Consider the following 23,372-nt stretch of genomic DNA (forward strand, 5'->3'; position numbering starts at 1 on the left):
AAATTAAGAAGAGGCAGCCAGGCACAACAGAATGTTCTTATAAAGGGAGAAACTCACAATGCCACTTTAGCCACAAAAAAAACCTTGCCCACTAGTTTTTTCTAAAACATCATTCTCACACACAAAAATCAGAGAAAAGGTTTGCTTCCCTCAGACAGTTTAAAAACCGTCATCCTGCTTCTGAGATACTTACAAGATTTGCTTCTTTTGTGATATGAGCATTCTGAATAAAGTAACATTATTGCAAGGGGGGGGGGAAGCAAATATTGTTTAAAAATGAACAATGATGTAAAAAAAAAACTTTTATTTTTTAAAAAAGTAACATATTGTAGCTCACGGGGATAGTCTGCTTCTCTGCAGGACAAGTGCAATCTGAAAATCTTCTAGGCACACAGATAAAATGTTAACATTCCAAGTTAGTTGATCAGTTTCCTTATTCTTAAAAAATCCACACAGAAACAAAGTCAATTAAATTTTATTACAACCAAGAATATAAAATAAATGCAATGTAATTTCTTTTAGTTTTAACAGTCATTTCAAGAAGGATGTCAGGACAACTCAAAAGCAGGAAACACTCAGCTCCAAAGCAGCAGCTCGTCATGCACCCCCAAAGAGCAGGCCTTGCTGGGGTGCAGCCGGCTCTGAGCACACAGCTCACAGCAGAGTGTGGGAAGCATACACAGTCATCTCTATAATCATATAAAGAGGGATGCGTGCAGAAAATGACTGAAAAAGACAAGGACAGGTACACTTCACAAATAGGAATTATGGGAAATACAAACTAGGCAGTTTAGAAAGGATATACTACATAACATATATAAAAATTACTTTAAATTGTTGTTAAAAAGGACATCTTCTGTCCAGATTTTGTGTAATACTTTTAGTGTCTACACAGACAAATCTTTAAAAAAATTAAATAGTATTAATTTACTAAATATTTAGGAGATAACAGTGCATTAAGGATTTTTTTTTTCATATCATACATACATATCACCCCTTTGCAGTGATAGCAGAGTAAGTATGGCCTTAGGTACAACACATTTTTTTTTAAAAATCCTAAAACAATGAACTTTCTTCTATGATATTTGTGACTATTATTGAAGATTATGGGGACCTAAACTGCTATGTTTTATATAAAATCTTATAATTGAATCCTTCAAGCCTTTTTCAGTCTACTATTTCACTGCCTTTCTCCATTGCCAGGAAGAAGATATCGCCATAGAGTTCAGGATTTGCCATTTTCATAGAATTCTTCCTTCTTTGTATAGTTTCTGCTACATAAATGTATTCTATGAGAGTAAGCTGCAAGCTTTACTCTCCAACTACTTTTTTCTTTTACCATTAGCAGAAAAAAATAGCATCATTTTAGAAGCATACAAGTAGCGGTGGCTTCCCCAGGAATGAGACAGTGAACATGTAGCTAAATGTCTTTCCTTTCCATTCTTAAGAGTAAATTACATTTATAAGAGCAAAAGAGTAGTGCAGAATGCCAAAATTCTAAGTACTAAAGTTTTAAAACCACACAGATATAAAAATATACATGTCCTTGGTTTTTGTATGTTACTGCATGATCTACTTCACAAGGATTGTTTCAGCCTTATAGTATCAGCTGCAGCCAGGCAGGCTACCTTAACCTTGAGCTCAGCCATCCTGAAAGTCTAGAATCCCTTCTCTCAAACATGTATCTCAACAAAAAGCTAACATGGAAATTGATTTGTAATATGGAGACCAGAAAACCTTCACTTTAATTCCTTCTTCCCTTTCAGTAACTTCCCCTGGTTTGGGTGATCCCATATGCTACAGGATGTCCCCCCTGCATTCTCAGGGGACATGACAGTTACCAATTTTCAAAGAGGAATGTAGTTATTTGGGAACCACAAAACTAAACTTTAACCTCGAAAAGCTTCACAGGTCAACTTCAAGGTGGCACAGTTTTAGGGTCCTTGAATGTGCTAAATGCCAAAATTATTTCAAAGGGGAGTGGGCCCCCAGGGGCATGAGCAATAGGAAGTAATGGCCATACCAGCACCAGGGCCAAAACCCACTTGTGTGTGGAATGGGGATTTCTGGTCAGCATTATTTTGGAGACTAGTGAGTATAGGGGGCAACTGATGAAATCCCCTTGAAGCATATACGTCAGTTCTGCCAATAAAATTCTTTATATACAAGGAAAGCAGGCTAGTCTGTGATCGTCTAAGCACATATCATAAGAACTGCATTATCAAAGTTGCTGATAAAGTATTAAGGGGCATGGTATTTTGGTTCATATGCACATTTTGGGGGGGCTTGTCTTTTATTAAATGGAAGCTCTTTAGGGCAAAAACAGAACTTCCATTTTCATTGCTAATTTCCTACAACCACTTAATAGAACATATGCTACCACAGGGGCCGCCTAATTGTTGTTAAAAGGCTGCTGTGAATAGTTCAAATAAACATTAATGCCAGATGTGATATTTACATGCCAACTCTTCTTGAAGGTAGACTACAAATCTCTCCTTAACACTGTTGACTGTAGAGCGGAATTTGGAATGACTAAGTGGGTTCAGAAGTAAACAAAAGTAACCCTTGTGTTAAAGACAGTTTCGCTGACAAGTCAATGACATGGCAGAGACATCCCAGGAAACTTCCTGTCACAGAGCCATCGGCAGCTCCTTGGGGACAGAAAGTACACCCTTGCCCCCTGTATCTTAAACCCAACATGGAATGCGGCACCGGGTGAGGGTGTGGTGAGCCTCAGACAAGCAGTATGGACAGTGAGGCCTCAGGGGATAGGACAGAGCTTTTGTACAATAGCTACATTACACCGAGGGCTCTTAACTCCTTGTTTTAAAAGATAGAAGGGGGTAAATTACAGTGGAGACAATCAGAAATTCCTTTCAGTGGATCCTGTCAACTGTTTCATCTTCAGTGTTGATGAGTATCAGTCTTTGTTGTTATAAGTATTCTTATGCTGAGATCATCAGGAAGGTCCTTGCTGGCTACAGTATCACATCAATAGTGCAAAATGTATACTGGCTTCTGTCTAAAATCTTATTTTACTTGTGTATGGACCCAGAGTATCATAACCAGGTAGATAAGTTCACAAAGAATAATAAAAAAAAAAAGCATATAACTTGCATATACAACATCAGCTATTTCTTCTAGCTCAGGAAACATTTAAAACAAGGCTGGTGCTGCTAGTAGCATTCAGAAGAACACAAATTTCTTGCCCCTTACATTACAATGGGAGCGCTAAGTGTTTACACTTCCTTTTGATTCCGGGGATTGAGGAGGTTCCTTAAACTGGCTAAGAACACAGCCTCTACTTCATAGATCATGGAAATGCAAATATGCACTTTATCGAGTATATAGTCTTATACTATCTGCCATAGCTTTTAGGCACAATTATTAAGTTTTCTCCTAGGGGCAAAAGAAAGCATTCAGTGCAATGAAAAGATTCTTGATAGAATTAAGTTTCAGTAACAACAGCAAAATTATGCATACATAATACATACTTTAAACATGAATGAAACCTAAATTTTAAACATGCTTTAAAAATAGTCACTCTATGTCTAATGCAATATGAATGGAGAACACTGCTCTTTATTTTAAAAGCAGATTAATTTGCAGGCTTCTATTCGAGTACCCTTGATTATGTAAAAGTTACTCAAGCTGACCCAGATGTGAAGAAACCAACGGTTCTTCAGAGAAGCCAACTTTATATACAATACACACTAAAAGCTTTTCCTTCAAAGGGAAGTAATACATCCTTTGATCAACATTATTCCTTAAAGAAATCCTAGTGCAGTTAACATTCTCGTCAGTTTTCTGGTGTGGGTCACCAGAGGACTGTATTTCATCAAAGCTCCAGAAACCCTTTTTAAGGTAGACTTAGCTACATGAAGGTTAAAATTATAAATCTTAATTACTGAATACTATTCAGGATAAGATGATTCTGGGAACTAAGTTCCATATAAATGATTATATAAAAATTACCACATCCTTCAGTTCTCAGAGCATAAAGCATAGTAACTGCAAAGATCTAGGCTGTTTTTGGTTGTAGTTCTCTCTGTCCCACCACTTGTCTTATTATTAGACCTTCCCTGAAACTAGATAAATAAAAACATAATAGTAAAGTACTTTGGGACAGTAACAGTTTCTGTTTAAGACTTCCATGAGCAAAACAGTTATATTCTGTGAAAACAACGTAGTGCTTTTAAAAGGTGCATTTTTACCTGTGTTGCTAAATTAGTTCACAAAGTATAAAACTATACACTGCTGGAGTCCTGTTTCTAAAACATTAAAATCCTATTAAAAGAGCTTTGAAAAGATAAATCATAGTGATTGCTACAGCATGAGAAAGGTGCACCAGGATATCCTTCAAAAAATGCTGAAGGTTACAGAAGTGCTGGGATTAGATCAGATGCTTTATCAGAGAAGTCACAATGGAACACATGCAGGGAAGGGTGTTGGGGAAACTTCACAAAAATCTTCTTTAAGTCAATAAAGAAGAGACATCATCAGTTGGTCCTGCAAATTGCTCAGTATATAGTTTTCCTCCTGATCAGATGAGTTTGAAGCGGCATCACTTTGCATTTTTGGTTCTTCTCAATGCAGACATATTGCTGGAGTCTGTACTCTGGGCTGCAGCTGGTCAGTACCGGTGGGCCTGGTGAGATGGGTGGTACTGCGTGCTCTGCTGGGATGAGGAGGAGTAGCCGAGTGTGCTCTGGGACTGAGAGGATCCCTGAACGCTGCTTTGGTAATTCAGGCGAGAACTGGAGTGCTAGAAGAGGAAAGCAGGAAAAGGGAATTACTGATGGAAGAAGGAAAATGGCTAAAGATGTTCACCACAATAAGACAGAAAAACGAGCCATTTTCATCAGAGGCTCCTGGTTCAAACACATGGCAGCTGACAGCTAACTGAGGTTATTAATACATTTTGCTTATTTGGCACCAAGTTTGGCTGGATTTCTTTGGGAGATTAGCTGAACTGGCAAAGAAAGGGAGAGGAGAAACATGCTGACCCACTGCTCTTTGTACTAATTCTAGTTTGTTTTTCTTTGCATAATGGAGATTTGCAAACAAAAATGATCAGTTTGACACACTAAATCAATGGTAGTTATAACACATACTGACAATGTTCTCATAAATAACAAAGCTGTGATTAAGATACCATTTTTTTTGAGAAGAGCTTTCAGAGGTGGAGGCTTGGAGAGGTAGCAGCAGCATCACCCTGCCTTGTTTGGCAAGGCGGGGCAGCATGTGGCAGCAATAAATGGATTTTATAAACTTCAGGTACTATTTAGAATAAAATATTTTTCATTCCTGAAAATGCCCCCAAGAGAAAGCAGAGATACATCTATTTCAATTCAATATATTTTTATTACTTTAAATGAAACACTCATCTTCAAAGTATGTAAAGGAAAATTCATCTACAGAATAAGAACACGGCACCTGATTAAATATAAACTTAGCTAGAACCAGTGTCTTTGGCTATGCTTAGAAGCCTGGTGTAAGCCAAGTGAGAGAGAATATATGTAATAAAGTCATTACTTGGAGTTAAAAAATGTAAATGACCTTGAGGTGGTACTGGGAGCTCAAGGAATGACAAATATCAACAAGGACTCCCCACCTGGTATACAAAGCAGCCAAACTGGACTTGCAACATCTGGTCCAAGGCGACAGGGCAGTAGGACAGCCTTTTATAAAAACAACTCTGCTTTGCTCCCTCCTCAGTTACATAACTCTGATTAGTTGTGTTTGTGTAAGAAGCCTTTGAAAATTCCAATTTCTAACTATTTGTTTATTTAAGTTTTTTTTAATGAAAAAGTGTTCTTTCTCTTCACAAGCCCTACAATTGTAAGACTGGCTAAGTCTGCTTTTTGCTTTCTCAGGTTAGACTCACCACAATAGTTCTTCCATGTCAAATAAAGAAAGAATAAACATTTTGAGAATATGAAAGTTGCAAATATTTGGGAACTCCCTCACCTCACACTAGTCTCTCCAACTAAATAGCTGAGATCTATCCATTCCATAGATATGCTGTGTTATTTTAAATGGACAGCACAGAACAGACAGAAGCATTAGAAGAACGCTTTGATTTGAAAGAAGTCAGCAGTAATTGTCTTTAATCAGGTTAGTATAATACAGTCAGATACAAAGATGAGCTCAGTATGTAGTAAAGGTGCGCTGCATCTATAATTAAAAATAAAGTTGGGGGGAAACGGAATTTATAATAAAACTCAAATATGTTCATGACTACTACCCAAATAGCAAGTTGTTTTCGTAGGTCAAACTGAAGCCTTGATTAGTTTAATTGGAACCACATGGAGGTGGTATTCCATACTCCTGCTTACTGGGAATCTTTGGAAAGAAGTTTTCAGAGAAATAGTTGTGTGAAAACACATTAGTTTGTTGAGATATTCAAAATGTAAAGCCTGTTTAAGCAGCTATTTATTATGTCTTCTTGCTAATGTTTCTCTAGATTCCAGTTCCTTATCAGTGAGTTTATGGCTCCCTTGCCTGTGGTTGTGTTTTCTATTATCTCTAGCTAAGTCCTCTTCCTCAGGTTCCCGGAGGGACTATGGCTTTAAATCTTTGTTTTTTGCTTTCATTTAAGCTTTCCCCTTTCTTCTTAGATCTTTTCTTAGCTTGTTACTACCCTAAAAATGTTTCTGAGTTTTTTTGGTTTGTTTTTGGTTTGTTTTGGGTGGGTGGGGGCAAGACTTCCTATGCTTTTTTCTCTTCAATTTGTAATTCTGGTTTTTTTCTTTAATTACCTGAACTGGTAAAACTGTAGCTTTCTTTGTATCTTAATAACAAGAAAGTATTTTCTAGCCTTAAAATTATTCCTAGTGAGATTTAACTATTATTTCTGACTCTTAATTGCATATTTTTAAAAATGTATTTATTTATGCATACAAGAGCACAGGTACAGGAAGGTGAGAGGATTCACCAGAGACAGAGGGGGAGCAGAACAGGCAGATCCACTGAAATATACTGCTGAATGAAGCAGCGGGTGAGACAAAAGTGGTCTGCAGCACAATGTGAGTCAATTCCCTGGCCAGGGATCTAACTTTGCTGCAGTGGCTGCATATTGCTTCATAATGCTGAGACTTAAGCCCTTGTACCACCAGGGAGGCCCCCTTAATTCCACTCTTATCTGTGTTTATGTGGCTACTTACTGAATATTTCCTCCCAGTGAAAGCAACTCTTTCTGAAGTATAAAGTTTATTTTGTTCAAAATAAGATGCCACTTCTCTCTCTTTACAAGTGCTTAGGCTAGGTATCTTTTTCTGACCCAAAGTTAATATAGGTAGCAGTAATTAGGGGTACAGTGAGAAATTTTATTTTAGGAAGGAGGCGTCTGCCTCATCTTCCCTCCTTGGAGTATTAGCATAAACAAATCAAGAAACTAAGTATGCTAAAATTAAATGACATGACAAAAATGTTCATTTTCATATAACGCCCTAGAGACAGTACAAACATTAAAGTTAAATACAACATAATTACAATGGGATATAATATAAATCTAGTTTCCTAATCATCCTACCAAAAGCAATTTACAGATTAAATGCCATCCCAATAAAAATCTCAAACAAATGGAACAAATATTGCTGAAATTTAGATGGAATCACAAAAAACCTCAAATAGCCAAAGTTCTCCTGAGCAAAAGGGGGAAGAATGGAAGTATTATACTCCCAGACTCCCAACTATACTACAAAGCCATAATAATGAAAAACTGCATGGTACTGGAACAAAAAATAGACACATAGACCCATGGAATCAAACTGAAGCCCCAGAAATAAAGCCACACATATATGATCACTAATCTATGATAAAGGAGCAAAGAAATTACACTGTGCACTAGAACAAGGACAGCCTCTTCAATATATGGTGCTGGGAAAACTGGACTACCACATGCAAAAGAATAAAACTAGATTAGTATCTCACACCATACAAAAAAACCCAACTCAAAATGGATAAAAGACTTGAATGTAAGACCTGAAACCATAAAATAGAAGAAACCATAGGCAAAACACTTCATTACATATACCTCAAAATATCTTTGAGGACTCATCTTCAGAATTAAGGAAAAGAAAGAAAATAAACATCTGGAGCAATATCAGACTAAAAAGTTTCTGTACAGGGCCTCCCTGGTGGCGCAGTCGGTTGAGTGCCGCGCTGTAAAGCTGTCTGCAGCCTCTGCAGCGCGGATTCAATCGCCACAGGCCGGCAAGAATCCCACATGGGACCTCTCCTGTCTCGCCCGCTGCTCCTCTCAGCAGTGTATTTCGTCAGTCTGCCTGTTCTGTTCCCCACTCTGTCTCTGGTGAGTCCTTCCCGCACATCTGGCCTATACCCCGGTTCTTGTATAAATAAATAAATCTTAAAAAAAGTTTCTGTACAGTGAAAGACACAATAACCAAAATGAAGAGACATCCTACTGAATGAGAGAAACTATCTGCACACCAAACATACATACATAAGGGACTGATATCTGAGATCTACAAGGAGCTTGCATAACTCACCAAAAATAAAGCAAAGAACCTGGTCAAAAAATGGGCAGAAGAGCTAAAAGAAGAAGAAATGTAAATGGCCAACAACACATAAAAAAAAGGTTCAATAGCATTTATTATCAGAGAAATGCCAATCAAAACTACAGTGAGATACCACTTCACATCAGTGAGAATGGCCCATATTAAAAAAATACCAAACTGGAAACAAGTGCTGAGAAGAATGTAGAAGAATTCCCACTGCTGGTGGGAATGCAAACTGGTTCAGACACTATGGAAAGCTGTGTGGACACCCTCAAAACAATGAAAATGGATCTACCTTAATGATTCAGCGATTCTACTACTATGAATCTAACGAAAGGACACAAGAACACTAGTTCAAAAGGAAACCTGCACTCCCATGTTTATTGCAGCACTATTTACAATAGCCAAGATATGGAAACAACCTAAATGTCCAAAAACATGAATGATCAAGATGTGGTGAACACACACAAACTCACACACACACTAGAATACTACTCAGTGATCAAAAAAGATAAAATGCCATTTGCAGCAACAAGGATGGAGCTGAAAGGGACTATGCTTAGCCAAATAGTCCAAAGGAAAAAAAAAAATATCAGATGGTTTCGCTTATAGGTGGAATACAGGGAAGCTCAACAAAACTTAGAAAAAGACAAAACTTGACGCAAACTATAGATCTGAGGCATACAGTAAGGGAGGGGTAAGCAAAGGGGCCAAAAGAGGGGAGAAAAGAGCACAAGGGACTTTGATGGGTGCTCTGGTGGTGGTGGGAGAATTACAGGGACTACAACTGATGGGAGAAATCAAATACTGTACAAAAACAAACAATAATGGAAGAAAGTAAATAAAATAAAAAAGTAAATAAAAATATTTTTTAAAAATCTAGTTCCCATTTCATAAAACATGTAAACACAAAAAGTGCAAAATTTCGGGGAGTACCTGATAATCTGACGGCATGACAGGCCCCCCTGAGTTTGCGCCTGAAGGTCCTAGCCGCGGTTTCTTGTTTGGAGGCACCTGATTAAGGCTGGAGTCCTGACTGTGCTGCAGCCCGGCTCCAGTGCCCCCGGCGCCCGCTCCTCCCGCAGTCCCATTGGTCTGGGTGCTGTTCTGCTGTGGCGGGGGTGCCTGAGGAGGGGCTGCTCCCTGCTGTGGTGGGGCTGTGGGCTGCTGATGCTGGTTCTGCTGCTGTTGCTGATTCTTAATAGGAAAAAAACAGAGAAGAGCAAACTTGTCATAGAACTAAATGAACAAGACATTTCTTTTATGACTTACTATGTATGTGTGACTACTGACCAACCTGGGGAGCAACCTATGTGGGAAACCAAAGTGACTGGAACAAGTGGAGGATGAAGCAGCAAGGGCAGACCAAATCCCCAAAGGCAAAGCACTGATTACTCATTCTCTTAGGTTCATTTAGATTACACGGTTATCCTCCAAATCAGTCACAGACATCCCTCTGAAATCCATAAGGCATCAGGAAATCTACACTCATTAAAATAGCTATAATAGTCTTTTCTATCATGATTTTGGAAAAGTAGGAAAGGCTGGGGAAAGGCCAGATATATCCAATTATGATCAAAGTACAGAATGATGCTTAGGAAAACAGCCTGGATACAGTGATGATAGCGACACTGAACAAAAAGAGCAAGAATTAAGAATTGGGGAATAAGATAGGCTACGAAACAAATCAGGAAGTTCACTCATCTGTAAACTTATTGTATCTCAAATTTCAAAGTATACCTACAATAAATAAATTAATTGAAGGTAGTAAAATATATAGAAAATATTAAATTATACTTCTCAATGTTCTCTTTTTGATTCCCTTACTCTCTGGAAGTGAAAGCATACCACGCAGTTTATACCTTGTCACCTTTCTCTTCAGGCTCATCTTCATTAAGGAACTCTCGTTTGGGGTATGGAATCTGGCAGCCAGCAAACACACTAAATATCATTAAAAAAAAAAAAAAAAAGAATATATACCATGATCTAAAATCTACAATATCACTGACACTGATTTAAAATTCCACCATTTTTTTCTTAATTTATTTCCCACTCTTTGTGGCTGATTTCTTGCCTCCCAACACACCTTAATTTAATCAGTAAGAAAGGAACAATTAATTATCTAGATTTTTTACAGTAATTGCCACTTTCGCTAACAAATCTTAACTGCCGTTGGCTAATTGATATTGTGATATACACATTTCCACACAAATTTCATCAGCACCAAAAATAACTGAATTTCTATGTGCTTCCACAATGAAAATTGTTTTTTCTCTAACGAAATGTTGCACCTCAATTTATATAAGTGGGTGTAACAAGGATGGGGAATATATGGATCCAGTAGCAAAGTAGAACACGGAATTTTAAATTCTCAGTTCCCTACTGGTTTGGTTTAAATAATCTGGTTGATTGATCTATAAAACATCCCATCTGTTTTCAGCTTTACTAATTATGGACATTCCCAGAACACTTGTTTTCATTCACACCTCTCTATAGCTTTGCCTGTTTCAAAATATGGAAGCTTCCTCTTCAGTAGCTTTCCTGAGGTAGAATTAGTGTAGAAAGTAAAATACTTCAGTAACAGTGATGTGTTGCCATCTACCATCCTTAACTTGGAGTAAAGGACATAGAAAAGGTAGGATACATACTCTAAGGTTGGCAAGGGGTCCTCCTGAAAATAGGGATCCTGCAGAGCCTGTTCTGAGGTAATTCTCTTGGTTGGATCCATAGTGAGGAGTTTCTGAAGCTACAGTAACACATAAGAAATTGACAGAACATGAAAAGGTTGCTTATAAATCCATGTTTTGATTTGTATATTACTATCTCAGGAATAATACCAAATGCTATTTTGTATAGTTCATTGCATGATTACTATACTATACATTTTTATATTAAATTGGCAGAAATTATCAGAATTAAAGCCCTTTTAGAATTATTTTTTTCCTACTGATAAATCATTTAAAAAATTAAGATCAGAAGTCAAGGGTGGTATCTCAATAGATGTCATTTCAATTTGCCCTAATGTCCACCAATTTTTTTCTTTCTAAAGGAGGAGGAAGTGCTGGAACAATTTCATGGTAAATGGGAAGAGATGAGAACTGTGCTAAGGATCCAACTTTCCGGCCTGGGAAAGATGTACCTACCAAGAGGAACACTTTGCTGTCAGGCTTCACCTTGTGTTTCTCCATGTACTTTATGAGGCTACTGTTGGCATACCTGCAAGGACATGACCATCACACATCACTGCAAACACTCACACAATTTGTATTTTTTAATAGAAAGTCTCACTGGTTTTCTTATAAGGTATGTGTTTTAGCCATTGTTTTTTTGTTTTTTTCCTGAAGAAAAAGGAACATACATCCAAATACTGGTAAGGGTATGAAGAAACAAACTATTGCACATTGCATGTAAGAGCTTATATTGCTAAAATTACTTTGGAAAATAATTATGTATTAACCATTTGAGTAGAAAATGTGAATATGCTGTAACCCAGCAACTCCTTTCCTAGTTACATACTTTAGTCTAAGAGATAGTTTCCACACATATATCAGGATACAAGGACAAGAATGTTCTTAGCAACAATTTTGTATCAGAAGAAAACTATAAACAACCCAATGTTCATTAGTTAAAGAATGTATAATTAAATTGCTACATACAGAATGGAATATTATACAATATTATACAATAATATATTTATTTGTATAAATAAATAAATAAATCTTTAAATAGTAAAAATGAATACACAGGTTTAATATATTTAAAAAGCAAATTTCAGAAGAAAATACACAGTATGGTACCATTTATATATAAAGTTTAAAGATAAACAATAATCTTAGTAATGTTCTATATCTTAGGATGAGTAGACAGGCACCCATTTTATTATTACGTATCATATTTTCATCATATATATGTAATTTCTACTAACTAGCAAACATTTCAAATTTAAAAGGCAAGAAAACAAGTAATATGTCCATGGTAGAAAATTTAGAGAATATTGAAAACTATAAAGAAGAAAGTTAAAAATCACTCAATTAACTCATTCAGTGATAAAGAATTGTCAAGATTTTGATAATTTTCCTTTGGCATTTTTAATACAGCAAGACCTTTTGTTTTATGAAATTGAAATCATACATTGTTGAAAGGGGGCGGAGCAACATGGCGGCGAGGAGACGCTGCGAGTAAGATCTCCCATTAAAAAAAGTGAATAGGGAGGAAAAGCGGCAGGTCCCAGTGAGAACTGGGACACGGAAGATAAACGGGTGATGCCAGCGAACTGCCCGAAGAAGAAACTGGCCATAAAAGAGGACTAGAAGGGAGGGAAGCGCAGAACCCTGCTCCCCTCCCCCGCCCACAGAGGCGGCACTCTCCGACCGACAGAGAGGAGGAAACAACAAACCAAAACAGCCAACAAGAACAAACGACGCAGCAAGCGGGACTGTGAGTGGAAAGGAAGTATTGCAGCCACCACACCCCGTGAACGGGAGCTGAGGCGAACCCTGCAGGATCCGCCGCGGCGGTGAGCGAACGGCTCCGGGCGCCATTAGAGAAGAACAAAGACCCCGGGAGACGCGCACACAGCCCGGGCTGCCGGTAAGCTGGCGCGGGAAAGCGGCGCGCTCTGCGCGCTTGAAAAGCAAGTGCAGACCTGGATCGCGGCTGCCCAGGTCTCCGCGCCTGCGACCTAGGCTTGCGGGGAGACGACCTAGGCTTGCGGGGAGACGCGCGGAGGTCCTCACTGAGGTGAAGGTCCCTCCCTGAGTGAGCAGGAACCAGGCGCCCAGGCACGGGAGCGGGTGCAAAAGGCGCCATTCCCGCACCACTGAACTGGGCTACAGCCCGCGTCCTGGAACTGAGGGCTTTGAACTGAGACCCAGGGCACGAAAATTCGGGGCGTGGTTTCTCCACGACGGTGGGGCACAAGGCAGACACAGCACCCCAAAGCTGTTGAGGTGTACCCTACCATTCCCGCTCTGTTCTCTGTCCCACGGGGTGGGGGGAGGCGAAAAACAGCCCCCAAGGACAATAGGAGAGATCTCTGGCGCCACCTAGCGACCAGGAAAAAAAAAGTCACTAACACCCTATAAAACAGGACATTTCTTAAGACTGCTTGAAAAGGGCAGAAGGTTTCTGGAGGACCCAGTGGCCAGCCGGGAAGTTATTCCACGCCAGGCCCCTTCCGACCAGCAGTCTGAGCCCACAGAGGGAGCAGGCACCCACGTCCGGGGCAGACCGGGTGCGCAGAAGAGTGTGCCTGAAACCGGAGGCGCAGGGACTGCATCCCGCTTCGCCATTTGAGAACAGGGACATTTCTTCAGTAAAAACTGCCTAAAACCAGCAGAAAGCTCCCCCAGAAGACAGAGATGGCTCCTGGAAGAGCCAGAGGGGAGCGGAGAAGTTCACCCAAGATGTCAGTCAGTCCGAGCAACACAGTGTCCCAACGCATACGACAAATTAGAAAACAGACAGTAGGGAGTAGAAGAACCACACACAACCTAAAAACTCCTCAGGAAAGAAGCACACCACAAAAAGAAAACCACTCCCCAGATTGCAACGACAGCAACTTGGAAGAACTTCTGAGCCTTCCAGAAAGAGAATTTAAAATTGCCATGATTAAAAAAGTGATAGATCAGAAGAAGGAAATTGAGTCCCTAAAGAGGGAAGTAAGAGAAATGCAGGAGATCAAAGAATTAATGGAGGAACTAAAGAACTCTGGGAAAAGCAATGAAAGCAGAATAGATGAAATGGAAGAACGAATAAGTAATCTTGAAGACACAGAAATAAAAAGAACCAAAACAGAAAAGGAAAGAGAAGTACGAAGGAAAAAGAATGAAGAAAGACTTCGGGAACTATCTGACTCCATGAGGAAAGGAAATATAAGAGTTATAGGAATTCCAGAAGGAGAGGAGAGAGATGTAGGAACAGAGAAAATATTCCAGGAGATAATTGAAGAGAACTTCCCAAATGAGAAGAAGGAGCTGAAAATTGATATACAAGAAGCAAGAAGAACACCAAACTTCCACGACGAAAGGAAAAACACAGCAAGACACATAATAGTAAAGCTCCCAAGAATCCAGGACAAGGAAAAAATAATGAAGCTGACAAGAGGGAAGAAACAGATAACATTCAAAGGAAAACCAATCAGGCTGACATCAGACTTCTCTGAAGAAACACTACGGGCAAGGAGAGAGTGGAGGGACATAGTCAACAGACTCCAAGAAAACAGATGCCAACCAAGAATACTCTATCCCGCAAAGCTCTCTTTCCTCCATGAAGAAAGAATATGGACCTTCCCAGACAAAGAGAAACTCCGGAATTTCATTGCGACTAAACCCCCACTCCAAAAAATACTACAAGGAATCCTAAAGCCAGAACCTCAGAGGGACGAATAACAACGAAAGAAGACCAAAAAAAAAAAAAAAAAAAGTTACTAAAAGAATAAATAAATAAAATCAAAGGAAAGACAAACATAATGGCAAATATAGATGCTAACATATCAATATTAACTCTAAATGTAAATGGACTAAACTCTTCAATAAAAAGACACAGAGTTGCAGCCTGGATTAAGAAACAAAACCCAACCTTTTGCTGTCTCCAGGAAACACATTTAGCTACAAAAGATAAAAATAGGCTCAAAGTCAAAGGATGGAAAACAATCCTACAAGCAAATGGGCCAAAAAAGAAAGCAGGAACAGCTATACTTATATCAGATAAAACAGACTTCAAACTCAAAAAAATAAAAAGAGACCCCAATGGTCACTACATTATGATTAAGGGGACAATACTTCAAGAAGAAATAACACTCATTAACATATACTCACCAAACGAAAGAGCACCAAAATATATCAGACAACTGTTGTCCTCTCTGAAAACAGACATCAGAGAAAACACATATGTAGTGGGAGACTTCAACACACCACTATCAACAATGGATAGATCAACAAGACAAAAAATAAGTAAAGAAACTAAAGCTCTAAATAAGGACCTAGAGCATTTGGGCTTAACAGACATCTATAGAACACTAAACCCAAAAAAAACGGAGTACACATTTTTCTCAAGCGCACACGGATCTTTCTCCAGGATCGATCACATACTGGGGCACAAGACAAACATCAACAGATACACCAAGATTGAAATCATACCAACCATCTTTTCTGACCACGAAGGCATCAAACTAGAAATAAATCATAAAAAGAAGGCAAGGAACTATCCTACCTCATGGAGATTAAAAGCCACACTACTGGAAGACCACTGGACTAACGAGGAGATCAAAGAAGAAATTAAAAAATTCTTTGAATTGAATGACAAGGAGGACACCAATATCCTAAATGTATGGGATGCAGCAAAAGCAGTAATAAGAGGAAAATATATAGCAATAGAAGCTCACATCAAAAAACAAGAAAGAACTCAAAGAAACAACCTAATCTCGAAGCTCAAAGATCTAGAAAAAGAACAACAAAAAAACCCCAGAACCAGTAGAAGAAAAGAAATAATAAAAACCAAAGCAGAAATAAATGAAATTGAAACTAAAAAAACAATCCAAAAGATCAATGAAACCAAGAGCTGGTTCTTTGAAAAAATAAATAAAATAGACAAACCCCTAGCCAGGCTCACAAAGGAAAAAAGGGAGAAAGCACAAAAACACAGAATCATAAATGAAAGAGGAGAAATCACAACGGACACAGCAGAAATCAAAAGAATAATCAGTAACTACTATGAACAGTTATATGGAAACAAGTTCAACAATCTAGAGGAGATGGACAAATTCCTACAACTCTACAATCACCCAAAGCTAGATAAAGAAGAAATAGAACACCTAAACAGACCAATTACAAGCAGCGAAATTGAAATGGTAATTAAAAACCTCCCCAAAAACAAAAGCCCAGGACCTGATGGATTTACAAATGAATTCTACCAAACATTCAGAGACGAATTAGTGCCTATCCTTCACAAACTCTTCCAAAAAATTGAGAAGGAAGGGACAATACCAAACACGTTCTATGAAGCCAATATTACACTAATAACAAAACCGAATAAGGACAACACAAAAAAGGAAAACTATAGGCCAATCTCCCTAATGAACACTGATGCAAAAATCCTCAATAAAATTTTAGCTATCAGAATCCAACAATGTATCCATAAGATAATTCACCACGACCAAGTTGGATTCATTCCAGGGGCACAAGGATGGTTTAACATCCGAAAATCAATCAACGTTATCCAACACATCAACAAAAAGAAATATAAAAACCATATGATAATATCAATAGATGCTGAGAAAGCTTTCGACAAAGTGCAACACCCATTCATGATAAAAGCCCTTGAAATTCTTGGGATACAAGGAACATACCTCAACATCATAAAGGCCATCTATGACAAGCCAACAGCCAGTATCATTCTCAATGGTGAAAAGCTGAAAGCAATTCCATTAAGATCTGGAACAAGACAAGGATGTCCACTCTCACCACTGCTTTTCAATATAATACTGGAAGTCCTAGCCAGAGCAATAAGACAAGAGAAAGACATCCAAGGAATCCAAATAGGAAAAGAAGAAGTCAAACTATCACTATTTGCAGATGATATGATAATATATGTAGAGAACCCCAAAATCTCCACAGAAAAACTAATTCAACTCATCAATCAATTCAGTAAAGTGGCAGGATACAAAATCAACACGCAAAAGTCAGTAGCCTTCCTATACACAAACAATAAATCTGAAGAAGAAGAAATCAAAAAAAACCCCCTTTATTATTGAAACAAAAAATATCAAATATTTGGGAATAAATCTAACAAAAGAGGTAAAGGACCTATACAAAGAAAACTATAAAACACTGTTAAAAGAAATAGAAGAAGACACAAAGAAATGGAAAGACATCCCCTGCTCATGGATTGGAAGAATAAACATTATTAAAATGGCCATCCTACCAAAAGCAATATACAGATTCAATGCTATTCCAATCAAAATCTCAATGGCATTCTTCAAAGAAATAGAACAATTATTGATGAAATTCATATGGAATCACCAAAAACCCCGAATAGCCAAAGCTCTACTGAAAAAAAAAGAAGGAAATGGAGGCATCACACTCCCAGACTTCAAACTATACTACAAAGCCATAATCATCAAAACTGCATGGTATTGGAACAAGAACAGACATACAGACCAATGGAATCGAATAGAAAATCCAGAAATAAACCCACAGATTTATGGTCAACTAATCTTTGACAAAGGAGCAAAGACTATGCATTGGAGCAAAGAAAGTTTGTTCAATAAATGGTGCTGGGAAAACTGGGTCGCTACATGCAAAAGAATGAAGCTTGACCACTACCTCACACCATACACAAAAATCAACTCAAAATGGATTAAAGAACTAGACATAAGACCTGAAACCATAAAATACATAGAAGGAAATATAGGCGAAACACTACGGGATTTGCACATCAAAGACATCTTTACAGACACATCACCCAAAGCAGTGATAGTGAAGAGAAAGATAAACAGCTGGGACTACATCAAATTAAAGAGCTTCTGCACAGCAAAAGAGACAATAACAAAAACAAAGAGAAACCCCACCAACTGGGAGAACATTTTTGCACCCAACACTAATGATAAAGGACTGATCACAAAAATCTGCAAAGAGCTGATGAGACTCAGCAACAACAAAGAAAATAATCCAGTCAAAAAATGGGCAGAAGAGCTAAAAAGAAACTTCTCTGAAGAGGAAATGCAAATGGCCAACAGACATATGAAAAAATGTTCAACATCACTTGTCATCAGGGAAATGCAAATCAAAACTACCATGAGATACCATCTCACACCAGTGAGAATGGCACATATTAAAAAAACTAGCAACAACAAATGTTGGCGAGGATGTGGAGAAAAAGGAACTCTTGTGCACTGTTGGTGGGAGTGCAAACTGGTCCAACCACTATGGAGAGCTGTGTGGAGATTTCTGGACCTACTAAACATAGAGCTTCCATATGATCCAGCAATTCCACTCCTAGGTATTTACCCAAAGGACACAGAAACATCAATTCCAAAGAGCACCTGCACTCCTATGTTTATAGCAGCACTGTTTACAATAGCTAAGCTTTGGAAACAACCCAAATGCCCAAAAATAGATGACTGGATCAAGAAGATGTGGTACATATATACCATGGAATATTACTCAGCATTCAAAAAAGATAAACACATGCAATTTGCAGCAACATGGATGGCACTGGAAGGGCTCATGCTCAGCGAAATAAGCCAAAAAGAAAAAGAAAAATACCGGATGGTCTCACTCATAGCAGGAATCTAGAAAACTTAAATAAGGGACCAGGAAAATGAATATAAGAAAGTGAAAATCACAATCAACAAAAAACTATGAACCAGAGACACTTTTTGGGGGGTGGGGGGCGGGAGGGGAAGGATTGGGGTCAGAATGGGGCGTTTGCAATTGTATGGGGGAATATAAAAAATAAAATTTAATATTAAAATAAATAAATAAATAAATAAATAAATAAATGAAACTAAAAAAAAAAAAAAAAGAAATCATACATTGTCGTAGATCTTTTCATTGATTATTTTATAAACATTTTCCTTTGTCAGATGTTCTTTAAATCTATTATTTATAGTAGATGCATATATCTTGTTGTTACTGATGGTGTTTGTTTCACAACAGGTATGAATGGTGGTCCCGTACATAAATGTGGTACACATGGTAGGAAGGCAATACCAGAGCACAGGTAGAAACAGGGATTCCTGGGCCCTGACACAGACATTTACCAGTTATGTGATTGTAGGCAGTTAGTTGACCTTATGAAAGTCTAGATGCCTCATCCGAAAAGATGAGCTGTTTTGAGGGGTATATGAGAAAATGTAAAGAAAGGGCACAGCACCATGACTGGTACATAGTAAGCCTTGTGAGGCTTGGTTAGCCATGTGAGGCTGCTGATTGCATCCACAGGAATCTTCGATTTATCAGATCAAAGGGTATATATATTTCAAAGTTATGCAAACCAGGCCCTCAGATTAGCATAATGCAGATTCTCAGGCTCTATCCCACATTCTGAATCAGAATCTGCATTTTTAACCAGGTTTCCAAGTGATCTGTAGGTATATTAAAGTTTGAGAGGCACTCATGCTTAGTAGCATATAAGTAAGAGTGCTCATTTTATTACTAGGTGTTGCTATGTGTATTAATTAAAAAAAATTCCGAGCCTCCCCTGGTGGCGCAGGCGGTTGAGCGCAGCACTGTGAAGCTGTCCGCAGCCTCTGCAGCACCGATTTGATCCCAGCCTGCCAGCGAGGGTCCCACATGGTGGCAGCAGATCTCTCCTGTTGCACCCTCTGCTCCCCTCAGCAGTGTATTTCGTCAGTCTGCCTGTTCTGTTCCCTGCTCTGCTTCTGGTGAATCCTCTCACCCTCCTGCGCATCTGGCCTGTGCCCCAGTTCTTGTATAAATAAATAAATAAATCTTTAAAAAACAAATTCTTCTAGTACCAGGCACATTTTTATTGGAAAGGTAGCTACTGTGTTCTATAATGGAAAAACTTTAAAGTTTATGTAGAAATGGAATCTATCTATGGTTGAATCAACTGATTTCCTGGTTAACTTCAGATTTTAGGTTCTAGAACCTGATTCTAGAATTATTTGTTTCTATTATAATATTAAAGGTCTTGAACTTAAGAAATCCTATTGCTCAATTACCATTGTGGTTTCCTTATCTTTCCTAGTACTTAAGCTAAGCTAAACTGTTTTGTCACTTTCTGAATTATCCTCTTCAGATTTTCTGATTTAGGAGCTGAATAGTTTTCAAAATAACTCAAACTCTTTATATATACTATGAAGCATTGGATCAGATCATATTTATGAGTATTCATAATGATTTTCTTTTAATTCTATTTTCACCTTGCCTTTAATCACAGCTGACACTTTGGAAAGAGCAAGTTACTATCTTTTTTCTTTTTATATCATTTGAAACAACATTTTCTGGGATTTTGTTCTTTATTATATATTACTTTAGTGACTTCTATGTACTGTATTACTTAGGTAATTTTTAATAAATCCGTTTTTGTCTTAGTATTAGTAGCCTGCTTTTATGTGGGTAGAATAGATTGCTTTGAAGTATGTGCTCTGTCTGTGTTCTTTTCCTTTTCTAATTTAATTTCACTCCTTTTATTTCTGGTTATTGAAAGGACTATCATTTTATGTAAAAAAATTTTGGTCTTTATCTTTAATTACTTAAACCATTTTCATTATTACCCATTTGACAAGTAACTAATGAGTATGTACTATGCACCAGACTCTGGGGGTATATCTAATGGTGTATAAAATAGACATGATCCATACTGATAAGTATTCAATTATATTCAATAATTATAGTGCAAAGTGATTGATCAGTGCTGAGAGAGGCAGCACGGGATGAAGAGTACAGAGGGGAACACCTAACTCCAGAAAAGTGAAGTCTAAGCTAAAAATTGAAAGGATAAATATAAAGAGTAAAAGGTCAAAGAAAACTCAGGGTGATTGAGGTCCTTAAAGAAATTTGTGATGAATACAAAATGGACAGTGGTTTAGGAGAGGAGTGTGGGGATCTAAAAGTCAATGCTTTGTAAGCCATTTTAAGGTCTTGAGAGCAATGGTGATTTAAGAGCAACTAGGAAATCAACATGGCCAAATTTGCATTTGATAATGATTGCAGGCCAGTCATTAAGTGGAAATTAAGACTGGAGGTAGAAATACCACTTAGGAGACTACTACACGATTCTAGGGAAGAAATGGTGGTGGTCTCGGCTATAACAGTAGCAGGGTAGTTGGGGAAAATACAGAGATTTAAAGGATATATAAAGAACTAACTTGATATTACAAATTGTTTGGACACTGAGGGAGAAAATGGAGGAAAGTGTGATAAAAGATGGATGAGGGGAGTTTCTCAGGTTTTTGACTTGAACAATTAGGTGAATCATGGAGCCAATTGTTAAGAAAGTAAGTAAAGTAAGAGGAAGAGGCTTAGGAGAATAGATATGAGTTCAGTTTGGGACACTGATTTAAAATATTTATGGAACATTCAAGTTTGGATTCCATAAGGCAATAAGATAAATGGGTCTGAAATCTGGAAAAGAGATCTCAGTAGCATATAAAATGCAAGTTATCAGCATAATTGGTGGTAAATCGTGGCCATGAGAATCATAGAGACTGCTTTGAAGATGTCCAGAGTGAAAAAAGAGCCCAAGACAGAAGCTTGAGCATATTAGCGCTTGTTTTCACAACAGACAGTGTAGTATAAAAGGAGAGGACAGAAGAGATCTTGACAATGGGCATCTAACCATATTTTTGTTTGTTTTTTTTAAAAAGATGTGAAGACAGGTAAAAAATCCTATCAAGGACCATGTAATAGAGGGGCCAAAAATGACTAGTGCCATTGTCTGTTTTTCTTTATAATGGCTGCTTTTGTTCCTATAAGCCACTCTGCCCTGATAGTTTTCTGTTCAATTACCCAAAAGAGAACCTCTTCTATTTTTTCCTCTAGGCAAGTCTATTCCTGGCAAAATCCTCTCATGTTGTCCACCTTTACCCTCCTCTCCTCTCTACTCAATGTGTATGTCTCCACCAGTTTGTTTTCCTCAATCTCAGGCCGTGTGTTCCTCCTTCCGTTCTTCCTGGTTGCACAGCCCAGTATTTCAGCCACCAATCATTACTCAGATCAAGACAAAAGCATAGTTGCAGCTTTGAAATGAGTTCTTTATCATACTAAAATAAGAGAGACATTTAAACTATCTACTGATCTTTAAATTCTGAAAAGATGTTAAATACTATAGTCAAATAAGCCTGGCATGTATGTTAACAACATCTGGAATATCTTCTTTAAAACACCGGCATAATTAATATACTAAGAACTAACTTCTTGGTTTAAATAATAATCTATATCTGGTTTTTAAAGATCAGTTTAAATATCTCCATTGAATTTACTACTTATATTTAATAGACAACTACTTACGTTGTTCTTCTAAAGTCTTTTTGAAGAGTGGGATATTCTGGCATCTTTCTAATATCTTCCCAGTCTTTATCTTCCAAAAAAAAATTAAATATTGTTAAAAGAAATAATGTGTTACTTTTATCCAAAATATCCTAGTTATTTTAGCTTAAAACATATACATAAAATACTTAGTTTACTTTTGAAAAGGAATTTTTTGAGATAAAGCTCAAATGTTATTTTTGAAAAGAAAAATAAATTACCTGCAGGAAACCCCATGACACTAAATATTCGATCAAGTTGATCATGATGAAAGGGATTGCTTGTTTTTATATCTTCTTGACGACAGTGAAAAATAGGTTCTGAAGTCAACAATTCAGCAAATATGCAGCCTATTGCCCATATATCTGCAAAGGTAGAAAAACAAGTTTTTGTACACATTTATTATATTTGTTTGGTTATACTTTCTGGATATAATCACAAGCTACATATAAAAATATACTTTCCAGTGAAGCAAAATTACAGTAAGTATATTAAGAAAACATACAAATTATGAAATAGCTGTATATCAATAACAGATTGAAAAGTCAAATAAAAAACATTCACATGTAAATTTCCTAATGAAGATAGCCTAGGAAATGCAATCTAGCAAGCAATGAATTCACTTTAGATTTAGGCAAAAGTCTTTCTAAACACTATTGATTATTTAGTGGGGAGAGGAAGAACTAGAGTCAAAATAAGGCGGGGAGGGTACAATTGTATGGGGAATATAACCAAAATGAAAATGCATACATTGTACAAAGATGAAAAATGATGTAAGAATTATATAAAATAAAACATTTTAAAAAAACACTATTGATTATTTAATCATCACAGTATTCAATCAATAATCTAACAC

General features: G+C 37.5%; 1 protein-coding gene across 5 annotated transcripts in view; it reads right to left on the bottom strand.

The window, feature by feature from the left end:
- Window positions 1-3,098: 3,098 nt before the first annotated feature.
- Window positions 3,099-23,372, bottom strand: part of CDK19 (cyclin dependent kinase 19) — a 143,907-nt gene continuing 123,633 nt past the window's right edge. For all 5 annotated transcript variants that reach the window (XM_037520225.2, XM_054699110.1, XM_054699108.1 and 2 more), the window contains 7 exons: window positions 22,738-22,881; window positions 22,499-22,568; window positions 11,666-11,738; window positions 11,171-11,268; window positions 10,385-10,463; window positions 9,459-9,719; window positions 3,099-4,765 (listed from right to left, as the gene is read on the bottom strand). In XM_037520225.2, coding sequence (XP_037376122.1) covers window positions 4,634-4,765; window positions 9,459-9,719; window positions 10,385-10,463; window positions 11,171-11,268; window positions 11,666-11,738; window positions 22,499-22,568; window positions 22,738-22,881 — 857 coding nt within the window. In that variant the 3' untranslated portion in view covers window positions 3,099-4,633. The remainder of the gene's footprint in view (window positions 4,766-9,458; window positions 9,720-10,384; window positions 10,464-11,170; window positions 11,269-11,665; window positions 11,739-22,498; window positions 22,569-22,737; window positions 22,882-23,372) is intronic.

Source organism: Talpa occidentalis, unplaced genomic scaffold (assembly GCF_014898055.3).
Source record: "Talpa occidentalis isolate TD23 unplaced genomic scaffold, MPIMG_talOcc4v2.1 talOcc4.2, whole genome shotgun sequence".
In the NCBI taxonomy this organism is placed as follows: Eukaryota; Metazoa; Chordata; class Mammalia; order Eulipotyphla; family Talpidae; genus Talpa; species Talpa occidentalis.